The sequence below is a fragment of the Jaculus jaculus genome, chromosome 8, assembly GCF_020740685.1.
Source record: "Jaculus jaculus isolate mJacJac1 chromosome 8, mJacJac1.mat.Y.cur, whole genome shotgun sequence".
NCBI lineage: Eukaryota > Metazoa > Chordata > Mammalia > Rodentia > Dipodidae > Jaculus > Jaculus jaculus.
The window spans coordinates 13,446,489-13,458,991 of record NC_059109.1 but is presented as its reverse complement, the minus strand read 5'-3'; the positions used below and the strand labels follow the sequence as shown (position 1 = coordinate 13,458,991).

At 45.4% G+C, this 12,503-nt stretch overlaps 1 protein-coding gene across 1 annotated transcript in view; it reads left to right on the top strand.

Moving 5' to 3' along the window:
* Positions 1-8,007, top strand: part of LOC123462832 (putative KHDC1-like protein) — a 36,568-nt gene extending 28,561 nt beyond the window's left edge. Inside the window, exons 3-6 of the mRNA XM_045156966.1 lie at positions 3,075-3,231; positions 3,391-3,573; positions 3,864-3,982; positions 7,933-8,007. Coding sequence (XP_045012901.1) covers positions 3,075-3,231; positions 3,391-3,573; positions 3,864-3,982; positions 7,933-8,007 — 534 coding nt within the window. The remainder of the gene's footprint in view (positions 1-3,074; positions 3,232-3,390; positions 3,574-3,863; positions 3,983-7,932) is intronic.
* The last annotated feature ends 4,496 nt before the right edge of the window (positions 8,008-12,503 follow it).

Here is a 12,503-nt window from a genome sequence, read left to right as displayed (position 1 = left end):
AGTTCAATTGTAGTGGCTGGAGGTCTTGGCCCACCAATTCTTTCTCTCTCATAAAAAAGAAAGAAAGAAAAAAAGAAAGAAAGAAAGAAAGAAAGAAAGAAAGAAAGAAAGAAAGAAAGAGAAAGAGAGAAAGAAAGAAAGAAAAAGAAAAGAAAGGAAGAAAGAAAGAAAGGAAGAAAGATGGAGCTTGGCGTGGTGGTGCATACCTTTAATCCCAGCACTGACCTGGAATTCACTATGTAGTCTCAGGGTGGCTTTGAACTCACAGTGATCCTCCTACCTCTGCCTCCCCATTGCTGGGATTAAAGGTGTGCACCACCACACCCGGCTTGTTTAGTTTTTCAAAGTAGGCACTCACTCTACCCAGGCTGGCCTTGAATTCACTATGTAGTCTCAGGCTGCCCTCAAACTCACCATGATCCCCCTGCCTCTGCCTCCTAAAGGCTGGGATTAAAGGTGTGCGCTGCCACCACACCCAGCAGGAGCTTTGAAAGAAGGACGCATGTGTTAGGACTGTATGGTACTTTTAATATATGGGCCATAGTCTCAGACTTGCATTTTCAATCTCCAGTGGGCAGAGTCCTACCCGGGAAGAGGTGCCCCTGGGGATGGATCTTGGAGTCTAGCTCAAAGGTCTGTAGAGAGCAGTTGGAGCTCTGGAGGCTCTTGCTTGCTGGTGTTAGTGTTTGCTTGCTGTAGTTGTTACGGTCTGCTTGGCTCTCTCGAGGTGAGCCAGTATCTTCTGCCATTGATGGTGTTCCCATGGATTGTGTAAGCCTAAAATAACCCTCCCTCCCATTAAAAGAGAGAGAGAGAAGCTTCAGGGTGGAGAGATAGCTTAGCAGTTAGGGCACTTGCCTGCAAAGTCTAAGGACCCATGTTCCACACTCCAGATCCCATGTAAGCAAGACACACAAAGGTGAGGCAAGTGCAAGGTTGCACATGCCCACCAGGTGGCACAAGTGTCCGGAGTTCGAGTTTATCTCTCTCTCTCTCTCCCTCTCTCTTTCTCTGTCTATCTCCAAAAAATAAAAAAATCCATAAGGCTCCCAGTAATAATTGGTTTCTCACGATTGAGATATTTGTAATGAAAGAGAGAGAGAGAGAGAGAATGGGTGCACTGGGGCCTTCAGCCACTAAAAACGAACTCCAGACACATGTGCCACCTTGTGCATCTGTAGGTTAAAGGCATGTGCTGTCACCGCACCCAGCAGGAGCTTTGAAAGAAGGAACCATGAGCTAGGACTGGCTTATGTGGGTCCTGGGGAATCAAACATGCGTCCTTTGACTTTGCAGACAAGTGCTTTAACTGCTAAGCCAGCTTGCCAGCCTGAAATATGTATATATATTTTAAAAACCTGAAATGAGAGCCAGGCTGGTGACATACACCCTTAATCCAAGCACTGATAGGAAGATTGCTGTGAGTTTGAGACCAGCTTGGGACTATAGAGGCTTCCATATCGGCCTAAACTAGAGTAAAACCTTGCCACAGGAAAAAAAAAAAAAGTGCTGGGCATGGTAGCACATGCCTTTAATCCCAGCACTTGGGAGGCAGAGGTAGGAGGATTACTGTGAGTTCGAAGTCACCCTGAGACTATATAGTGAATTCCACGTCAGCCTGGGCTACAGCAATACACTACCTCGAAAAACCAAAATAGGGCTGGAGAGATGGCTTAGTGGTTAAGCACTTGCCTGTGAAACCTAAGGACCATGGTTCAAGGCTCGACTCCCCAGGACCCACGTCAGCCAGATGTACAAGGGGGCGCACGCATCTGGAGTTCGTTTGCAGTGGCTGGAGGCCCTGGCGCACCCATTCTCTCTCCCTCTCTCTATCTGCCTCTTTCTCTCTCTGTCTGTCGCTCTCAAATAAATAAATAAAAATAACAAAAGAAAAAGAAAAACCAAAATAAATAAATAAATAAAGGCATGTGCCACCATGCCCAGCTTAAAATCTAAAGAAGAAGAAAGAAAAAAAAATAGCTAGGCTTGGTGGCACACGCCTTTAATCCCAGCAGTCTCTGGAAGAGGTAGGATCACTGTGAGCACAAGGCCAGCTTGGACAATGCAGGTCAGCCTGGGCTAGAGGAAGACCCTGTCCGACAAAAAAAGGAAGACAAACAACAGAGCACTGGATTGAAATTAGAATTAGTATAAAGAAAATCACTTTCATCGGCGTGGTGGCACATGCCTTTAATCCCATGCACTCTGGAGGCAGAATTAGGAGGATCACCATGAGTTCAAGGCCTGAGACTACATAGTGAATTCCAGGTCAACTTGGGCAATAGTAAGACCCTACCTCAAAAAAAAAAAAAACTTTCAATACTGTCAGTAAATATAAAATTAATATATGTCCAAGAGCTCTATAAGAAGGTATTAATACTTTAATACCAGCACTCTGGAAGCAGAGGTAGGACAATTACCATAAATTCCAGGGCACCCTGAAACTACATTCAAGGTCAGGCGAGTCTAAAACAAGAACCTACCTCAAAAACAAAAAACAAAATAAAACGAGGCCTGGAGAGATGGCTTAACCATTAAGGCACTTGCCTGTGAAGCCTAAGGACCCAAGTTCAATTCTCTAGGTCCCATGTAAAACAGACGCACATGGTGGCGCGTGCATCTGGAGTTTATTTGCAGTGGCTAGAGGCCTGATGTGCCCATTTTCTCTCTTTCTCTCTCTGTCTCCATAAATAAATAAATTAAATTAAAATAAATAAATAAGCTGGGAGTGGTGGCGCACGCCTTTAATCCCAGCACTCGGGAGGCGGAGGTAGGAGGATCACCGTGAGTTCGAGGCAACCCAGAGACTCCATAGTGAATTCTAGGTCAACCTGAACTAGACTGAAACCCTACCTCAAAAACCCAAAAAATAAAATTAAAATTAAAAAATTTAAAGCTTGATTAGGTTCTGACATTGAATGGCAGTCTCATTGCAGAAGGGACACTTGATTGATTGGCTTTTCATGGGAGGAGCTCCAGGGCGAGGACCGCCTCCCTAAGGCGGGTCAAAGCGGGCTGGCTGGAGGGAGACATATAAATAAGCCAGGGCCTCCTTCCTTCCTCGCTTTCTCCAGCAACTTGCTTGGACTCCGCCTGCTCTTCAGCAAGGAGCAGCCCTGACCAACACGGACATGGGCACTCTTGGCAATCAACCATGGTGGGATGTGCCTGAAAACTTCGACACGCCCCTGGTTTTCTGCATCCAGGCGGAGCAGGAGCGCTTTATATTCGGTGGGTGGATCTTCCCCACATCGCCCCATCCCTCTCCTCCCGGTTCCCAACCTTCCCCTCCACAGCCTCCCCGGCCCATCCCAGAGCCCGAACCTCAAGGCAACCACGGATTCAGGCAGCTCACCTGTCTGTCCTTCCTCCCATTTCTTCTGCTCACAGGTCCAGCAGACACGTACCTTCGAAGCATCGAGGTGCACAGCCAAACCCTCGTGCAGCTGGAGAGCTGGTTCACGGTCGCGGGGCACACTCGCGTCACTGTCGTGGGGCCACGCCGAGCTAGGGAGTGGCTGCTGGACATGATCAGGAGTGTGTGGAGCAAAGATTTCAACCGTCAGAACCGAGGTAGGGGCCCCTGTCTGCCCTGTGGTAAGGGATTCATGCCCTTCCCAGTATAGCCTGGAATCAGAAATTCTTGAATTGCTGAGTGTTTAGGAATCCGAATATTTTCCCCGGGGTGGGGTGGGGGGTAGAGGAGGGATGAAGGGCACAGCATCCCTGCGGCCACTGGGGGAGCAGGGATGCAGGAGGGAGTCACCAGGGAGGCCTAGACTGGGCTGACGCCCCCCACCGCGTCCCGATCTCCGTCTTCCTCATGGGCCCTGTTTCAACTTTGTTTCGCATCTCCTCCACAGGCCTGCAGATGCTGCAGCGAGTCCGAAGACAGCGGCTGACCGAGGCCGACTTCAGCATGAGGCAGTGGCCGGACAACTGGGACCCCTCTCTGGAGTCCTGTGTGGTTGGAAACATGACTGTGGGGGAATGCCTCTCTCGCTTGTTTGATTGTTTGGGATTTCCTTGAAGTTCACTCATCCATAATGAAGACTGGCCTCCTCTGGGAAAGTAGGATGTGAGGGAAAGTCTTGACCACCCTTGTTGAGAAAGACTTCTGGGAAGGACATTGGGGGAAGTTTGATACTGGTGTCCTAAGTGTGCGGCTGTCTATTGGCAAAGAAAATCAATAAACCAAGCTCTGTCATTTGTAAAGATTTTGATGTGCTGGCTTTTGATTTCTGTCCTTCATTCCTTCCTTTTTTTTTTTTTTTTTTTCTTTTTGAGGGGTCTCACTCTTTTGCAGGCTGACCTGGAATTCATTATGTAATCTCAGGGTGGCCTCGAACTCACGGTGATCTACCTACCTCTGCCTCCCATGTGCTGGGATTAAAGGCGTGTGCTACCACGCCCACCTCTTTCTTTTGAGGTAGGGGCTCACTCTAGCCCAGGCTGACCTGGGATTCACTGTATAGCCTCAGGTTGGCCTCGTACTCTTAGCAATCCTCCTTCCTCTGCCTATTTAGCACTGGGATTAAAGGTGTACGCCACCACGCCTGGCCTGGCTGGTCTTCTTCGTTTTGAAAAAGAGTCTAACTCTTTAGCCCAGGTTCACCTGGAACTCAGTAATCCTCCTACCTTAGTCTCCCAAATGCTAGGATTAAAGGTGTGATCCACCCCACCCAGCTTTTGAAGTAGGGTCTCACTCCAGCTCAGGCTAACTTATAACTTACTTGAAAGCTCAGGCTGGCCTTGAACTCATGGGATTCTCCTACCACAGCTTCCCTGGTGCTAGAATTAAAGGTTTTTACTACCACACCAGAAAGAGGTAGACAGAGAACGGGTGCACCAGGGCCTTTAGTCACTGCAAACAACCTCGACACATGCGCCACCTTGTGCATCTGGTTTACATGGGTACTGGGGAATTGAACCTGGGTTCTTAGATAGACTTCACAGGCAAACACCTTAACCACTAAGCCATCTCTCCAGCCCCACATGGGTATCTTAAGTTAAAATGATCTTTTACTCTGTGTCATACTTGTGATCACTGCTTCTTCCAAAATATGCCACAGTGAAGATTATATGCCTTAGTGGCATTGGGTCACACTGTGCACACTGGCTTTGATTCTTCTTTTTATTTTTTATTAATTAGTTTTGTATTCAGCAAACACAGTCAGTTTGGTACCATTATTAGGCTCACCCGTGACCTACCCCCTCCCCTTGCCCCCTCCTTATTGAGGTATATGGGTAATGCATTCTGGAGTTAGCCCACAGTTACAGGTAGGATAAATGTCTCTGAATATCATGACCCAACATGTGGTTCTGACATTCTTTCTGGCCCCTCTTCTGCAAAATTTCCCTGAGCCATGTTGGGTTCAATTTTGGTCTGCTTCAGTGATGAGGTGTTGGGGGCCTCTGGATCTCTGATTTGGTAGGAGTTGATCATTCTCTGTGTTGATCTCCTTCACCCTTGTGCTGGTACCTGGTTCACCAAGAAAACAGCACCCTTGCTTGTTTCACCAATTGTTCTTAGTTTCAGCTGGGGCCCTTTTGAGGTATGATGGGGTGGCTCTCTCCTTAGGATCTACATCTATCTGAAAAAGAGAAGCAGATTCTCCAACGGAGAGTAAGTTAGCACCAGACAAATGATATAATCCTTACTATTTATTTATTTATTCTCAATTTTTATTAACATTTTCCATGATTACAAAAAATATCCCATGGTAATACACTCCCTCCCCCTACTTTCCCCTTTGAAATTCCATTCTCCATTATATCCCTTCCCCGTCTCAGTCTCTCTTTTATTTTGATATCATGATCTTTTCCTCCTCTTATGATGGTCTTATGTAGGTAGTGTCAGGCCATGGTGAGGTCATGGATATTCCTGCCATTTTGTGTCTAGAGGAGCATGTTGTAAGGAGTCCTACCCTTCCTTTGGCTCTTACATTCTTTCTGCCACCTCTTCCTTATCAGACCCTGAGCCTTGGAAGGTGTGATCCAGATGTTACTCAGTACTCCAGTCACTTATTTCCAGCACTATGATACCTTCTGAGTCATCCCAAGGTCACTGCCATCTGAGAAGAGATTCTCTACCCAAAGTGAAAGTAGTGTTAATATAAGGGTATAAATATTAAGAGAAGTGCTTACTGAGCAGTTTGATAAGCATAGTATATACACTTATCCATACATCAGCAGATGTTACACTCCTAGGGCTCATGACTACCCCTGTTTTAAGTTTTCAGTATCAGGGATGTATTCCCTTCCATGGAGTGGACCTCCAGTCCAATTGGAGGGCAGTTGGTTTCCACCATGACAGACGTGCCACTATTGCACCCATTGGCTCATTTGGCCTGGCTGGACAATTATAAGGCTTGCAGTATCCACTGTTGAGTATCTTCACTGGTGGTATCTCTTTCTCCAATTGAACTACATGTAGAATGGCTTCTTCCAGCTTTCAGTCAGCTGGTCTACATGGAGGAGGTTATCACCTCAGTTCCAACAGGATTTTTCAGTGGGCTTGCAGCCCAAGTATGTAGAGTCTTCAGCAATAGAGTCTTACCATCGATTCCTGATGGGAAACCAAGGGCCTCAGCAATGGCCTATAATGTTTTGGGGCATTAGTTACCTCCCTGGTCAACAACTCACTGGAGGTATTCCCATCCCTGGCACTGAAAATTTTCTAACAATGATCTATGGCTCCTGAGTGTTCCATTGTCTGAAACCAAAGGATTCCATATGATTTATTTGCATCCTCTTAGATTTTGATTAGCCCTTCCTCCACCTTTCCTTTACTCAATCTCTTCCCCTGACCTCACTTTGGGCCTTTTCACCCCCGTTTATCTATTCTTCTACTTACATATATACAATACCAACCTATTACGTACCCTCCTCCCTTCCTTTCTCTTCCCTTTATATCTCCTTTTTAACTTACTGGCCTCTGCTACTGAGTTTTTTCCTTCTCACAAAGAAGCCCAACCATCTGTAGCTAGGGTCGACATATGAGAGAGAACATGTGGCGCTTGGCTTTCTGGGCCTGGGTTACCTCACTTAGTATAATCCTTTCCAGATCCATCCATTTTCCTGAAAATTTCATAAGTTCATTTTTCTTTACTGCTGAGTAGAACTTCATTGTATAAATGTGCCACATCTTCATTATCCACTCATCAGTTGAGGGACATCTAGGCTGGTTCCATTTCCCAGCTATTATGAATTGAGCGGCAATAAACATGGTTTAGCACGTACTTCTAAGGAAATGAGATGAGCCCTTAGGATATATGCCTAGGAGTGCTGTAGCTGGGTCATATGGTAGATCAATTTTTAGTTGTCTTAGGAACCTCCACACTGATTTCCACAATGGCTGGACCAACCTTTACTTTTTATAGAGAATTTAATAGGTGTAGCCCCTCTTATAGCCCATGATTGGTGGTAGCTTGATGATGGAGAGCAGGCTGATGTTTGGATATTGTTCTGACTTGTTTCCAAGCTCCAGCTATGGGTTCCTTATCACTGAGGGGATCAGTTAGCCGAATAGAGAGCAGTTGGTTTCCCACCATGGCTGTGTGCCACTATTGCACTTGTTTGAGCATCACAACAGGTTATTTGCTGCTAGGTAGGTTAGACCATGAGTTGCTTGGACAGATATTGGTCATTTTCCCCCAGTTGCCCATGTAGCACCTTCTGGCACTAGACACGCTGACTGTCTGGGGACTGACTCTCTCCTGGCTTCCAGCCATGCTGTTCCATTTTACGTGTCAACCGCATATGGTGTCCTCCACAGTAGTCCTTGACTCTTCTAATGCTATTTTAGCCTATTGAAAATGCTGTCGTGGGGCTGGAGAGACGGCTCAGTTGTTGAAAGTGCTTTCTTGGAAAGCAAATGTCCTGGGTTTGATTCCTCAGAACACTCTTTGCGGGACCGTTCTTTATCCCCAGGATACCCAGGAGGCATACCCCGAGGACTGGGTAAAAGGGCCAAATCAATTCTTACTGCCCCAGTATTCCCAGTAGAAGATTCTAAATAGCCACCACCATCTATTCCCTTGGGAGCTAGGGCTGTCCAGGACTGGACTGAGACTTTATTCGTTAGCCAAAGAGATTTCATAAATTCTGCGCTTGACTTCTCAGTCCTATCCCACATGATGCCATATATATCCATGACCCCTTCCACTCCTTCATCCCATCCAAAGATGAGGAGCCCTTCCAGGAGAGAACTGGCATATGGATTTTTGCTCCTGTGCCCCCATGGAAGGAACTTACACACAAATTGTCTCTATAGATGCTTTTATTTATTCATTTTATTGATTTATTATTTGGTTTTTCAAGGTAAGGTGTCTCTCTAGCTCAAGCTAACCTGGAATTCACTATCTAGTCTCAGGGTGGCCTTGAACTCATGGTGATCCTCCTACCTCTGCCTCCTGAGTGCTAGGATTAAAGGCGTGTGCCACAATGCCTGCCTTTTAACATTTTTCTTTTTCTTTTCTTTTTTTTTTTCTTTCTTTTTTTCCCCTTCAGGTATATCTTTACTGAACCCCGAAACTCATCTTGCCCAGTATGTTTCATTACTGGGGCTCACAATCAAGGTCATCAATATTTATTAAGGCAATTACAACCCTAAGCCAGATCCCTTCTCACCAAGCAAGGAACCCTCTCTCTAACACCTGAGGATGGGGTATATCACAAAGTTTTCCCACAAGATAAGAAACCCCTGGCACCTCCCTGGGCCAGCCCTCACTAAGTTCCCCTAACAATGCCTACCTCAGTTAAGTGTCCAGAATTTTCTCTATAGACCTGCCTCTTCCACATTAAATGTGGTCCTCCAGGAAGAAAAGATTCAACAGCCTGCTTTAGTCCTGAGTTCGTGGGAACTGGCACTTACTGTTCACAAAGACTTCAAATGATGAAAACAACCTGTTATTCCCTATACCCGTGAACCCAGTCCCTGATGTGAGCCCCATCTTGCCTGCTCCCCATTCTCTTATTATTATCCATTGAACTTTTCCCTTAAACTTCCCAAGAAATCACTAGCTCCCAACCTAGAGAATTCCTCTTTCATAAACTTTTCCAGGGTGACCTTATTGATTTCACTTGGTATGGGATAATGCAAGTTTCTGGAAGTTGCCTAAAATACTATCAGGTCTCTCCTCACAATACAAGTGGGAGCTAATCTCAGATCTCTGTGAAAGCATTGCATCACATTCTGGCTAATTTTCTCTTGTTTTCCTCAACACATTATATGATGATTATCTTAGAATTCATAGGGGTAGGGTGGAGAAGTGGCTCAGCAGTTGAAGGCACTTGCTTGCAAAGCCTGAAAGCCCTGGTTTGGTTCCCCAGTACCCATGTCAAGCCAGATTTACAAACTAACACATGTATCTGGAGTTCATTTGCATTGGCAAAAGGGCCTATCCTGCCCAGACTCACTCTCTCTCTTCTCTCTCTCTCTCTCTCTCTCTCTCTCTCTCTCTCTCTCTCTCTCTGTCTGCCTTTCCATCTCTTTCCTGAAAATAAATAAAAATAAAAGAACTCACAGTGCTAGGGAGGTGGATTAGCAGATAACACGCTTGCCACACAAGTATGAAGACTCAAGTTGGCCTCCCCGTTGTGGAGATGTTAATCACTGTAAAGGCCTTCCCTCATTCTGTGCAGAGCAGTCTACGCTGAAAACGTAAAGCCTCAATCTTATCAGACGTTGATACAGATGTGTCCTGCATCACTGTGTCCCATCCTGAGTTAGTCAAATATCTTGTAAAACTGGACCACGAGTAATAAAAAACACCCCTGAACAAACAGTTTTCTCTTCTAAATTTGTACTTTCTTATCACTGACTTACCACTAAGGAATTTTCTGGTTGTGTCCCCCCCACCAAAAAAAAAATGACCTTAGAAACTTGTAGCCCACCAATAGTGTAAAGAACTCAAGCTGATGTCAAACTGCCTGCCACACTGTCTATAAATCTGTAGAAAGCTCTGAGATGTCAGAGCCCAGTACTCAGTCTTTGGAAGTTATTCCTCTGAGCCCATGTAGACATGAATAATTTTTTTAACTTCTTTCTTGCTTTTATCTATTTATTATTTATTGGTTTTTCAAGGTAGGGTCTTGTTCTAGTTCAGGCTGACCTGGAATTCACTATGTAGTCTCAGGCTGGCCTTGAACTCACAATGATCCCCCTACCTCTGCCTTCCAAGTGCTAGGATTAATGGATACATTTTCTGATTTTCTATTCTATTTTGGTGTCAGCTCTGTGTGACTCAATTTCCCATAATACCATCACCCATGTAAATGCCAGGTGGGTATGGCAGTCTGCCGCTAATGCCAACACTCAGAAGGCACAGACAGGGTATCCCCCTGGGTAAACCACCTATCAAGATCAGCTGAGTCAGAGAGCTCTGCATTCAAATGAGAGGCCTTGCTCAGTAAATAGAGCAGAGAGTAGTTGAGAAAGACCCTTGACCTCAACCTCTGGCCTCCACATGCACACACTTACACACACCCCTACACACAAGTGCACTCACAGGCTTACATATACACACACCTACATCACACACCCCAAAAACAAAACAAATAAAAAAGAAGCACAGGGAGTTGTTGGCCATGGAGGTCCCTGATGCCCCCAAAACATTGCAGGCCATTGCCGAGGCTCTTGGCTTCCCACCAGGAATAGATGGTAAGACCCTATTGCTGAAGACTCCACATACTTGGGCTGCAAGGCCACTGAGAAATCAAGCTGGAGCTGAACTGAAAACCTCCTCCATATAGATCAGCTGACAGAAAGCTGGGAAAAGCCACACTGCATGCAGCTCTATGGGAGAGAGAGAAATCACCAGTGAAGATACTCAACAGCAGACACTGTAAGCCTTAAGTTGGGTCAGCCAGGCCAAATGAGCCAACAGGTGCAATGGTGGCATGTTTGTTATAGGGTAAATCACCTGCTCTCTAATTGGACTAGAGGTCTGCTTCACTGGAGGGAATACATGCCTGATACTGAAAACCTATGACAGGGGAGGTCATGAGCCCTAGGGATGTAACGTGTGCTGCTGTCTGGCTAAATGCATATACTATGCTCACCAAACTGCCTGGTAAGCACTTCTCTTAATGTTCATACCCATATATTAATGCTACTCTCACTTTGGGTTAGAGGAGCTTCTCTTTTCAGATGGCAGTGACCTTGGGATGACTCAAAAGGCACCATGGTGCTGAGAAGTGACAGAGGCGTGCTCAGCCCTGAAGCAGATGTCAGGCTCAGGGTCCATTGCGGAAGAAGTGGCGAGGATAATATAAGAGCCAAAGGAAGGGTAGGACTCCTTACAATGCACTCTTCCAGACACAAAATGGCCTGGATATCCATGACCTCACAGTACCTGACACTACCTACACAAGACCAGTATAATAGGAGGAAAAGATGATGGCATCAAAATAAAAGACTGGTTGAGAGGGGAGGGGATATGATGGAGAGCGGAGTTGTGAAGGGAAAAGTGATGGGGGAGGGAATTATCATGGTTTATTGTCTATAATTGTGGAAGTTGTCAATAATAAAAATAATAAGAATAAAAAGCAAAGCCCTCCTGTTGAACGCATGTTCTCATGCATCTCTTTCCACTGCCAGTTCTCTCAAGATCTGGCCACAACTCACTTCCACCAGCAGATGGAGCCCTATAACCAGTCTTAACCATGGGATAAGAAACCATTTCAAATGGCCTCCCAAATCCTTACTTTGCTCATCTTTGGTGCAGTATTTGAGGAAGGCTCCTTTGAGGATCAAGCTCCCTTCTCTATACAATTCAACCAAACCCATGGAGAAACTGAGTCTTACGGTTAAGTCTCATGCATTAACAGCTCACTGATGCTAATTTGTTATGGTTTAAGGGTCATAAAAACTGGCTTTAAGGCTCTCAATAAAATAAATTAGTTTTCTCCATTTGTCCAGGTTTTAACTATTGGAGAAATTGAGTCTGAAGATAAAACTTCACATATAGCTGTTTAATTTCCAAAGATGAGGTACTCATACCTAAAGACATTATGACTTTAAAGATATCTCCTGTTATTATGCCATATGTGTGTGTGTGTGTGTGTGTGTGTGTGTGTGTGTGCGTGCATGTGTGTGTGTGTATATATATGCTAGAATTATCCTAATAAGTCATCACTAGGTTTAATCACTTAGGGTTAAGTGATTTAAAAAAAAAACATTTATTTTTATTTATCTATTTGAGAGCAACAGACAGAGACAGAAAGAGGCAGAGGAGACAGACAATGGGCACGCCAGGGTCTCCAGCCATTGCAAACAAACTCCAGACACGTGCGCCCCTTGTGCATCTGGCTAACGTGGGTCCTGGGGAATCGAGCCTCAAACTAAGGTCCTTAGGCTTCCCAAGCAAGCACTTAACCGCTAACCCATCTCTCCAGCCCAGGGTTAAGTGATTTAACTCAGTCACTATAATCTTTATCCTCCTGTTAGGTAAAATATGTTGGGATAGTTTGCCTCAGCTTGATCAATTTCAAGTCATGGA